Here is a 12,890-nt window from a genome sequence, read left to right on the forward strand (position 1 = left end):
GAATGAGATGAAGGTGATAGTGCGGTGAAATGAGTCTGGGGTCCAGCACCGAAAGTTACCCAGAATTTACTCATATTGGGTTGAGGGGAAAACCTCAACTAGGTAACTTTCCCCGACCGGGAATCGAACCCGGGCCACCTGGTTTCACAGCCAGATGGTTCTGTTATAATATCTTGAATGAAACTTGTCATCCTATTACAGAAGAAAATCAGCATTGTCTTAATTTGCTATTTCTGAAATGCACTTCATCTTTGGTGAGTTTTGGGCTTCCAACTGCACATTGGCGCATTGTTTCAGAGCCATATCAGTAGGGATGTTTGAAAATGATTTTATTTTTTCTCAAAAAGTGTTGATTTAATATGAAAAAGTGGTTTTGTGTTCTTATTTGTACCAACCAGTATATGCTGCATATATGGTTGTGACTAGATTTCAGATAATTAAATACGTGAAATTACAAAATATTGAGCCCTAAGCTATGTGGACGTCCGAATGGGGGAATACAATACATCCAGAATCTTTTATCGTGGAAAGGCTCGTCATGCCATGTTTACACTTCTTGCAGTAGCGTCCAGTTGTTTTCTGCACACCACTCTCTCTTTCACATCTTAAAAGATCCCAGGGGGCCTCTGCATTGAGATAGGAGAGCGGATTTGACTAATTAGGCCCTCTGAACTTCAAAAAATTCACCGCAAGGGTTAAATATCAGTTCTATCAGAGTTTTTGACCCGTTTTAATACTATGAAATTTTTAACTTTTATCATATCTTAAGCATTGAAAATATAATTATGTTGAATTACGTGAGTATCATTTGAAATGTAGGCTGTGTACTCGTGTGTGGGAGAAGCGGCAGGACAGCAGACGTTGAGAAGTCGCTACGAGAGCATGAGCAGTGATGACGGCAATGCAGCATTTAGTGTCGAGGACCTGGAGATCCACCAGTTAAACGTGGGACAGTTGGGGTCACCGCCCCTGAAGCATTTCTACTTCTACCAAGGTGAGGGTGGCTGCAATGTGACTTAGACTTAGAAGTGTGCCAGCCTGCGACATGATTGTGAGCGTTGTGTTGCAGCTGCAGACGGACAGCACATCTACCTGCACGCCCTGAACGTGCGCATGCTGGAGCACTGCTACGGCGCCCTCGAGCACTGCCCTCCAGTCGTGACAGGTCGCATTGTTGAGAAGGAGTCTGGTTCAATGACAGAAGAACTCAGGCGCAGGCTGCGTTACCTGCAGCATCTACCAGTCACTTGCCAGTTTGAGGTGGCAGAGATACAGTTGAAGCCTCCCATTGTCACCAAGGAGACGCTGGAGCATTTCCGAGGTTAGGTCTAATTTTCAACTCTGAAGGTGATGTACACAAATCCCAGTCACCATGGCACTAAAAATTTTATGTGGCACCTGAATTTTTTTTTATAGAGTTCAAAATTCTTTAAGACTTTTATTTCTTTTATGTCGCAGTGATTAATGTTAACAGAAGCAGTTGTAGGAAGAAGTTCAATGCGCCTTTTAGATTAATATTGTTATATTTGTAACTATACAGCTTAGGACATCTCTGAGAGCGTGTGTTTGTATTGTATGGATATTTAATGTTGTTTAATATATTTTAGTAAATGTATCTTTATTTTAGCTCGAATAATTTTCTCAATGCATGCGTGGGTAAAATGTGCTGGCTCCTGAAAATTTTGGATTTGTATCTATATAATATATACTGCGATTTTTTTACAATCTGTCGATTATTTATCGCACTCTACATGCCATGGATTCTTATCTTTAAGAGCATCCAGTGATTATTTCGTGTTTCCATCACACTCAATTTGTTTTTGTTTCCCTCATGTCCAAGGCCTGTTCATGTTCTTTGAGAGGGTGTCCTCTTAACATATGCGTCACATGTCCAAGCCATTTTAATAATAATTTGTTCATCAGTTCATTTTACATTTACTTTTTCTCGTATTTCATCATGTTTTATTTTATAGCAGTTCGCCTCCCCGGTCTCCCACAACACTTCGCACGTATAACAACACCTCTAATAAAGCTGGGTGCTTGCCTGCCGATGGGCATGAGTTCAATTCCCGCTTGGGCTGATTACCTGGTTGTGTTTTTTCCTAGGTTTTCCCCAACTATAAGGCGAATATCAGGTAATCTGTAGTGAATCCTGGACCTCATCTTGCCAAATACCATTTAGCTATTACCAATCCCATCGATGCTAAATAATCTAATAGTTGATACAGCGTCGTTAAATAACCAACTAAAAGAAAAAAAATCTTGGTACTAGACAAAATGAACTCCAAACAGGCAAAGAGGATTGTATTGGGAAGCAAGAGGATTAACGGCTTGGCCAATATCTAACCATTGGAAAACAACAACAGTTTCCTTCAAAAATTCATTTCACTCACCAGAATTGTTTCATTCAGTGTCCAAAGTTTTGCACTATATGTCATGCAGCCTTCAATCATTGTCTTAAAAAATCTGCTTTTTCCTATTAATACAGTATTATTATTATTATTATTATTATTATTATTATTATTATTATTATTATTATTATTATTTTCCTTGACAGAACTCAGAGTGTTATATTCCCACATACTGTATATATTGATGTTCTTAGCAAATTTTGCATCCAAGATGTAATGCGACAGTAATCGTACAAGATTAGTTGTCTATCAGCATTTCAATATTTGGAGTAGGTATAGAATGTAGCCAGGAAACTGCTTCTTTTTCTTGTGGAGCTAGAACTCGAGCTTGGTCTGTTTCTGATGTACAAGATGTTACAGGAGATTTTAGGATATGCCGAATAATTATATCATCCCAACATTTCTGGACATTTGGAAGAGATGGAAGATCACCTATCCACCTATCAAAAGTCTGTGGCATATAGCAGATTTATACCTCGTCACTATTACGAGGAAAAATGGATTTGATGAAAATCATGTGCAAAAACAAAGAATGCCAGTATACAGATATCACTAAGTTTTCTGATACCGAGCCCTCTAAGTTTGATAGAAAGACAAGCCTGTGTCCAACTTCTGTCATATATAAGAAGAAATATCACAACGTATGAGATGTTTGGTTGATATTGTGAACATGGACACTCTTGTCCCTTTCTTGATAAAATATAATTAATGAAGAATATTAAGAACATACCTCCTTACAAAACTTCATAAGATAAAACAGTTTAATCGTGTTTCACATTTAAAATAAATATTGGCGTGCTAGGAACGAGGAGATTTTGTAATTCTAAAATTGTATATGTATTTTAAAAGCCTTGAATTATATCTATTACAATGTGCACACTTTTTTTTTTCTAAAATACTGTTTTTCCTTCAATATTTCAGTACAATAAGAGTAATATTGGGTTTCGGTTTTCTATTCACTTCTGAACATCTATTTTCACTCATAGACTTATATTGCCACAGACCACAGTGGTAGAATGTAGAACTCTGGACCTCTGGGTAGATATAAGCTACAGGATTACTATTAAATTAGGAAGGCTATTTTAACAGAGAAGAAGAAAATAATCTTCAATTTCAATATGAGAAATTACGTATGTAGAAATTAGCATACATTGTATTATCTCCAAATTTGTGACCCATCTCTAGACCCGTACATTGTATCTAGAAAAGTAAATGGTGATAAATTGAGGATCGCTGTACAAGAGAATTTGGCAGTATGAGTAAACTTTCTCACTTACAGCTTTTCAGGTGAGAATTTGACATGTCAGCAAGAGCAGTACAGTATTAAACTTTATTTTTTCAATTAAGGCACTGATTCTCATTAACAAAGTAATTTCCTACATATGCCGACACTTTATTTTGCATGTTAGTGACTACAAGATCTACTGATTTTCGAAATGAAAGTGAGATAAAAATTATCTCAGTAAGATTATTTAAACAGGTGACTGCAGCACATAGCTACTGTGTCTGCATCGTGAAGGTGATTCCAGTCCATTTTGTGTCTTGTAATCTGCTGCTTCTAAAATGTTTATTCTGTGCAGATGAACGGCCAGGTAATCATGACCTGAGTTTAGTCTAAATGTAGCAGCAGCAGCTTCTTTCCTATGTTGTTCTGATGTCTGCCCATTTTTCCCCACGTGATTTTTTAGTAGTTCTGTTTCTTCTTTGTTTTGAGTACCTATTCTTGAAAGTGTTTGATGACTGAGAATTTTTCCCAACGTATCTGCTGCGTCATTTCTTAGTGAACCAGCATGCGAGGGAATCCATTGGCTGCGTATTTTCTAATATTCTAATAAGAATTTTGTGGTAGAATTGCTGTTTGAAGCTATTGATTGTATAGCTGCTTTTGAATTTACCAGAATGACAGCGTTGGTGAACTACTTACTGTTTGACTGTGAATGACTGGCATTGCATGCTATATCACTTAGGAATGGCTCAAGTACTAACACACTGGTCTGGTCTGTCCATCCAGGCAGCCCAGATTCGAGCACTGACCAGGTCGTAATAGAATTTGTGGTGAATAAAGCATATGTTGCAGGGCTTTTCCTCGGAGTATTCTGTTCCAATGCTCTCCACCTTCCTTCTCCTCTTCTGCAGTAGTTAAAATAGGCTGAGGTGAAGTACAGATATAGGAAGGAGCCTCTTGGCCTTAATCAGTTACACATCTGAGGATGCATTATGGCTCCCCCCTCCCCCATGAGCATTGGATTCACACCTGTCGATCGCACAATGCTTCTAATGCAATACAGGTCTGCATAGACCCGATCTGAGCCGACATTAGCTTACAATTATCACCCAAACCCGAAGACTAGCAGATGAAGTAGAGACCAGGAGTCAGGAACAGCTGCATCACTCCAGTAGCAGCATGAGAAAGACCAGGGGCGAATGCTAGTCATGAAAGTTAGGCTTGCTCTTTTATTCATAGGGGAAGATGGGAGGATATAATAATTCATAATTAATAAAAATAATCAGACCCACATAAATAATTTATTTTATAATTATGAAATCATTATGAGTCATGGATCACATTCGCTTATCAGATGTAGAAGTTCAATATAATAATATTATATTATATTATAACAAACATGACCAACAAAACAGTTTATTTAGTTTTTTCGACCCTGCCAACCAATGCATATTGTTGTATTGAGCTGCACTGAACGAGCGCACATATTCTCTATAATGTCAGTTTTCTCTTGAATAGTCCTTCGGGAAAATGGATTTAATAATGATGTTTCAATAATACACAATTCCGAACTCATTGCAATACTGCAAATTAATGTTTAAGAATTAATAATAATACATGCAGCAGCTAACATAATATGTTAGCACATCATGCATTCCGCTCATACAATTACATTGCACTCGCAGATCACAGTACATTCACTGGTAAAAGCTGATACCAATACTGCTCTGTGTAACGTTAAATATTCGTGGTGTAGCTCTCGGACCAGAGCTTCATACAACACATAACAGAAGCGTGTGGTCCTAGGACGGAGTAAGGAGGAAGGCACTTGCGCGCACATCATATTCTCGCTATTTCTACATCTTTCCTGTAGCTCCGAGAAACGAGCAAGCGTTACAATACTTGCGGTGTGCAACCTGCGGATGGTATTACGCTTATACAGTATTCCAAAAATCAAAATAAATTTTAATGTACGTAATCCGATTTTGAGAAACACACATTCTACGAAAATATTGGGCTTGCTCAGCAAGCATAGCATGCCCTGAGAAAGACTAATCTCACAGTCTACCAACGCTCTGTGTCTTCGACAGAATAGGGACAAGACAAATGCCGTTACAAAATACTAAGTGGGGCTAAACAATAACTTACGATACTGGTCGTCTGCTGTTCTGGGTGGACATCTGATTGTGCATGCATTGCAATCTTCGTATTGATATTTAATCAGTATAATTTGCAAGAGAAAAAAATAAAAGATTTGCGCTTCTATGAGGTCTGAACCTGACAAGCATAAGTGAATTCGAACCTGAGCCGGGTCCAGCCTGGCTACCAGTTGTGCTGTATTCATGATTCATTGACTATTGAAGCTTTGCATTGGCAACAACTAGAAATTCATGAAGACCTGTTTGTTACTGAATGCTGTCTGTGTTTGCAGATCAGATGGATGTGCGCAGACGGAAGCGTCAGCGTCGTGCCCGGGATGAGAAACGCAGGGAAAAGAAAATCATGGAAGAAGAGAACCGGCGCTGGGGACGCTACCCCACGCCACACATACGTATCGAGTCGCACCACCACTTTCCACAGTGCGGCATTGAGTGTGAAGACTCCACAGTGTGAGTAGAATTAAGAAACGATGGCATGCAACATACACTTCTATTTGCTGCTACAAGCTGTTGGAATATTGATTGGGTTGCAGAGCAAGTCTGTCTGTCTCGCCTGTGGAATCCAGCGTGGCAAGCAGCCCCACTCTCTGTGACAGCATTTCGCCTTTAAGTGCAGCAGCAGAGAACCTCAGCATCAGTGAAGAATGCACTCTTCCAGAACACAGCAGCTCAGAACCCCCGGGAATGTCGTTTGCACAAGTATGTGATTGTACAGTTTCTTTTTTCATCATCCACTGTAAAGTGCTCTGCTATTATTATCTGTACAGATGCATTGTTTGTTGCTGTTTCTGGTTTAATCTGTGCAATGTATTGAGATCTTTTGTGAAGTTCTAATTCCCCTCATAGCTAGTGAACTTATCACTTCATTGTCTGCAATCCTATATGCAATGGGATCCACTCCCAAGATTATGATTTTTCTTTCTCTTTTCTAAAGTTTTTGAAATTGCTTGGCTTTGTAAAATCCATATAAGTGATGTGCGAATGAAATAAATATCATCCAAAATTAATTAAAGATATCCTGAGCCAGTTCCCCCAAGTACTGAAAAGAATAAAGCCCTCTTCTTTGGTGTGCTAGTAGGTGTAGTTGTCTCTTTAGCAAGAATAATTGCCTTGTTAAAATCATGAGATTGTCAGTGCAATATGCATTTCTTATGTTTCTCTGTCAGATAGTCTTGTTCGTTTTTGCCAATCTGGCGAATTCATTGTCTTGAAGTATGACAGATCCGTCACCACTGCCACCATTCATGAAGTAGGAGATTTTTGTGTTCTTATCTCTAGCATCTAGTGACTTCGTCATTTTCTTAGTCATGATCCTTTCTGCCAGTTTATCAGTAATTGTGTAACTGTAGTGAAATATAGGAATGCTTTACTCTTTTCAGTACTTTGTGGAATTGGCTCAGGATATCTTTAATTAATTTTGGATTTTATTTCATTCGCACATCACTTATGTTGAGGTGAAATTACTGTGGGTCTAAGGAAAACTTCAGTGTGTTGGAATTTGTAGTGCTGCATTCCCGTAACCTCACAGGTAGCATCGTCATTGAGGTAACAGCATGTTTGCATGTAGTTTTCCATTATTTCACTATTTTTCCAAGCTTGTAGATTAAATTTTGAGACAAACGATACTGCTTCTGTTCTTAAGGTTGATCTTGTCTTCCGTTGTTAATTACTGGTACTTCATTTCAGACATAATGGCTAACATGCATAGAACGATAGTAAATACTATTACTACGAAAATCATAGGAAATACTAAGATTTCTATGCATAAAATCCTTGGGGAAATTTTTTTGTTTGTAGCAAAACAACGATCTAAGAAGCCATGTTTAGAATTTACTTCTGACCTTAGTAGAAACTATATAATTCGTGCATAATATGTAGTTCAGGTCTCTATTTCATAGTTTTTCCTAAGAAAAATCGTAGCATGCCTGTTTTGTGACTTCGCTTGTTTAGTAAATTGGTTAGAATGGCTGCTTTTTTGCGAATTCGGGCTGTGAAAACAAAGTCACTTTATAGATTTGAGAAACAAAACGTGGAATGATTAAGCGAGTATTTTATTGGAAACAACGAAGAAAGATGAGGAGGAGCATTAACCTCCGAACAAAAAATGAGAATTTTCTTGCGTTATGTGGCAGACCCAGGTTTTCAGAATGGAATAGGAGATGAAATAGGGGTTCATCAGAGTACAGTTTCAAGAACAATTGCTATTTGTGTCAGAAAAAAAAAAACAGAAAAGTCTGACATCTGGATCAAGTTTCCTTCCAACATTGAATATGTGAGGATAGCTAAGGCTAGTTGGCAGCAGAAGTACAACTTTCCAACTGCAGTAGGTGCACTCGACTGCACAAATGTTAAAATTCCTAAACCCAAGGTCAACGGAGATGAATATATCAATCGTAAAGGTTTTTCTTCAATCGACGTTCAAGCAACATGCAATTCTAAAGAATATTTCACAAGCGTTGACGTCATTTGACCTGGTTTGGTGCACGACTCACGGATTTGGCAGAACAGTACCGCACAAGGTGTGATGCGCAGAACCAAAAATACCGCACTAATTGCAGATGAGGGCTATGGATGTGCACCCTGGCTCATGACACCGTACAGAAACCCTAACACACCCCAGCAACGGTCTTCCAATCGTCTACTAGCTGCAGAAAGTGATTATTGAACGATGTTTTGGCCAGCTAAAGAGGAAATTTCCAAGTCTTCACTATGGTGTGAGAGTTAATTCACATCGTGTACCATCATTTATACTGACCTGTTTCCTTTTTCATAACTTTGCAAAATATCTTGAAGACGATGATGATTTTAATGAATTTAGTGACAGTGGTGATTCAGACAGTGACGATGATAATGGTGATGTTGATTATGGTAATGCAGGTGCAGTATGTGAGAGAGGGATAATAACATGTAAATTATAATATTCAAGTGTTAGTCTCTTTAATTTTCACAAAGTTTGAAATGTTTTATACAAATCTGACTTTCAGGTAGTAGTTCCTGTAAAGCAGGTTTGAATAATTTCAAGGAAAAATTGTTCTGGGGCCGGGTATTGATCCCGGGACCCTTCGTGTGCACTCAAAGTTGGGTTCTGGCATCTTGTCAGCCCATTTGAGTTGTGTGGATATAAAGGAAAAATTGTGACTGTGTCATGTATGGTTCCTGGGGTAGCTCAGTCGGGAGAGCATTTGTGCGCTAAGCGAAGGGTCCTGGGATCGATACCCGGCTCTGGAACAATTTTTCCTTGAAATTATTTGAAATGTTTGTTTTTAAGTAATAAATTACAGTCAAAACTACTTCTTAAGATTTATCAAATTCTGCTCCTGTCATAATTTTCATTAAATAATTAATATGGTATGCAGAAATAATAAATTGTAAAATAATAATAAAATGTTCATCCTTCATGGTGACAGTGATGAAATTTTCTGTACACACTGCAATACAGTAAAAAAATTCAAATTATGGCTTATTTAACGATGCTCGCAATTGCCGAGATTATATCAGCGTCACCGGTGTGTCGGAATTTTGTCCCACAGGAGTTCTTGTACATGCCAGTAAATCTACTGGCATGAGCTTGTCGCATTTAAACACACTTAAACACACCTGGGCCAGGATCGAACCCGCAATCTCGAGCACAGAAGGCAAGCCCTATACCAACTACAGTACCCAGCAAAATTCAAAAGTAAATTAAATGTTAAAATAAGCTGTGGAAAATATTAAAAAATACGTGCTACATGCCCTGCCCATCTCAAACGTCTGGATTTAATGTTCCTCATTTTGTCAGGTGAAGGATACAATGCGTGCAGTTGTGTATTGTGTAACTTTCTCCATTCTCCTGTAACTTCATCCCTCTTAGCCCCAAATATTTTCCTAAGCATCTTATTCTCGAACACCCTTAATCTCTGTTCCTCTCTCAAAGTGAGAGTCCAAGTTTCACAACCATACATAACATCCGGTAATATAACTGTTTTATAAATTGTAACTTTCAGACTTTTTGACAGCAGACTAGATGACAAAAGCTTCTCAACTGAATAATAACAGGCATTTTCCATATTTATTCTGCATTTGTTTTACCAGTCACTTCTTTTAAAATGTAGGAAAATATACCGGTAATTAACAAAAACGCTATTATTGTAAGAATGTTGTTAGAAACTTCAAAAGAAGAATTACTATTACTAATGCATAATAAAATGGATTTTGCATAAAAATATTAACACATGGAACAGGGATGGAATGAACACGATACATAGTCTTCTTCTCTTTCTTAACTGTTAATATTACTACCTAGGCCTACATTTATACTAATAACAACACATTGCAAATATAAACTGCGCTTAGCTGCACAATCACCAGACCACCACACATGAACATACTAATGAGGCTGTCCTGATTGTATCAGAGAGCACCCAGCATTATTTATTAAACAATTCCTGCTGCAAGAACACACCATCCATGTTATGAAATTTGAGGTCGAAGTTTACAGTGGGGAATAAAATTGACGAGAAACAAATTATAATACCTGTAACATGAAAAATAAAGTAAAGCCAAAGTCAGACATAAATCATGCAAAACCACAAAGTTAGTAATTAAATTTACATGTAACCTAAAATATTGTAGGCACATACAGTTTTTTCACGCAAATTAAATGTATTATAAATACATCATAGAATTATTTTTACTAACAACAAAAATTAACTTAACTTTTCTAATCAAGAACTCTGTTTTGGTTAAATTGTTTCTTGTAATATTTAGTCTGTAGGTCGACCAACGTTAATCGCTTAATTATCAACCAATGCTGCTGGTCTCCTGTGCTTAGCTTCAGTTTCAAAGGAGGCAGAAGAACGGGGCACTTGGCCTTGCAGAAGTCCAAGAATGTGAAGAGGATATTCCTACGTCTAGAACACCTGAAATAAATATCGTGACAGCATGAACTGCTATAGGCCTATTTGTGCACTCATATCAAAGTAATAATGATAACCATCATTAAAGCTGCAAACACAATTTGTTAATCTATTACACAACTAAAATGCTAAAATAATTCTTATTTACCTGGTATTCTGTTCATAATGGGATTTTCTTCGCTGGACAAGAGAGACAGTAATTCTTTTTCTCAAGCCAGTAGCTTTATTTTTCGGTTTCCCTTCCGTTTTATGTCTGATTTTGACTTTACTCTACTTTTCATGTTATTTATTTTCTTCGTAATTTGCTTTTCGTCAATTTTTTTACCGCTGTAAACTTCTAGCTCAACTTTCATAGCCTGGATCGCTATTTCTATATCACTTCTTGGGGCAGGAGTTTGCGACTTGTTTAATAATGCTGGGTATTCTTTTAATAGATTAATAAACAGCAGTTGTCTCCTTCTCTCTCTTCAGCACTTCCCACTTTGCTGTAGTTGTCCATTTTTTGGTTAAACTAAACTCAATTGTCCCACAAAGAAATTGACAATGCATGGAAGGCAAAAACTAACGAATCTTCGGAGATAAACCCAAAGTACTGTCGATAATCGATATAATCGAATACACTTGACAGTTCATACTACCGCCGCTTAGTACATACTGAATAGTAGTGATATAAGGTTTATACATACAAAATAAAATATATACATATATACTTCTACTTCAAGTATCTTCTATAGTCAAAGCAAAAGGTAATACTACAACTTTATGCATACCACCCAACAAACTTATTGTAATCGTATATTATTATGATATACCGAAGTACATATGATATTTCCTTGCAGAAATTCTGCGTCATCATACGATGAAAGATGAGTGGAACACAGAAAAATTCTCTCCGGCACCGGGATTTGAACCCGGGTTTTCAGCTCTATGTGTTGACACTCTATCCACTAAGCCACACCGGATTCCCATCCCGATGTCTGATCGAATCCTCTCAGTTTAAGTTCCACCTCTTGGGTTCCCTCTAGTGGCCTACCCTCATGCACTGCGTCATAGATGTATGACAATGGCACTATGTCCACACATGTGCAGAGGTGCACTCATTATGAGTGACTAACTGGCCAGGATCCGATGGAGTAAGTGCCGTCTTAAATCACTAAGTGATTATTTTTCGCATATGATATATTATTATGATGTACTGAAGTAGAACTTTTTAAAATTAGACTAATAAAGATACTGTAAAGTAACCCAAAACTTGGACTCTTACTTTGAGAGAGGAACAGAGATTAAGGGTGTTTGAGAATAAGGTTCTTAGAAAATATTTGGGGCTAAAAGGGATGAAGTTACAGGAGAATGGAGAAAGTTACACAATGCAGAACTGTATGCATTGTATTCTTCACCTGACATAATTAGGAACATTAAATTGAAACATTTGAGATGGGCAGGGCATGTAGCACATATGGGCGAATCCAAAAATGCATATAGAGTGTTAGTTGGGAGGCCGGAGGGGAAGAGACCTTTGGGGAGGCCGAGGCGTAGATGGGAGGATAATATTAAAATGGATTTGGGGGATTAATCTTGCACAGGATAGGGATCGATGGCGGGCTTATATGATGGCAGCAGTGAACCTCCGGGTTCCTTAAAAGCCATTTGTAAGTAAGTAAGTAAGTAACTCAAAAAACAATTCACTTGGATTTTCATTTTTTCTTATCTGGCAAGATCTTCATTTTCTTAAAGCATCTAGGCCTTGCTGATCTGCCGATGGAGTTAGCTTTTCAGTTCCTGCAGCATTTGTGCAGAGCAGAAGTGTAAGACGCATCTTTGATTGCTTTCCTCCCTTACATTTTTCACCCTTATAAGCCACTGGGTTTTTCTGGCATAATTTCGAAAAACAATTTCGTTTCGTGGGCATTAAAGATTCCTTCAGGGCTATACTTTTCATTTGACTTTCGTGCCACGAATCAGCTTCACCATTGGGAACACACTTCTCTTCCCCGGCCGTCACTTTGTGGACAATGACATGTCTGTAGCGAGCCATTGCTAGCTTTGAAGCTTGAAGGCTTTTGGCAGATCATATAAACCATTTTATTGCAGCACTGTCCACATCATCTGAAACTGCCATCTTCAATCGTTTTTGTGGTGGATCAAATTTGCCACTCATAACTCTTTCCTCAATTTTTTTTTTTATAAAGAAAAGTAGCCA

At 37.9% G+C, this 12,890-nt stretch overlaps 1 protein-coding gene across 1 annotated transcript in view; it reads left to right on the forward strand.

Moving 5' to 3' along the window:
* LOC138715780 (E3 ubiquitin-protein ligase RNF10) overlaps nt 1-12,890 on the forward strand; it is a 33,553-nt gene that overhangs the window by 16,824 nt on the left and 3,839 nt on the right. Inside the window, exons 8-11 of the mRNA XM_069848843.1 lie at nt 820-994; nt 1,070-1,321; nt 6,068-6,245; nt 6,329-6,494. Coding sequence (XP_069704944.1) covers nt 820-994; nt 1,070-1,321; nt 6,068-6,245; nt 6,329-6,494 — 771 coding nt within the window. The remainder of the gene's footprint in view (nt 1-819; nt 995-1,069; nt 1,322-6,067; nt 6,246-6,328; nt 6,495-12,890) is intronic.

The sequence above is a fragment of the Periplaneta americana genome, chromosome 15 (assembly GCF_040183065.1).
Source record: "Periplaneta americana isolate PAMFEO1 chromosome 15, P.americana_PAMFEO1_priV1, whole genome shotgun sequence".
In the NCBI taxonomy this organism is placed as follows: Eukaryota; Metazoa; Arthropoda; class Insecta; order Blattodea; family Blattidae; genus Periplaneta; species Periplaneta americana.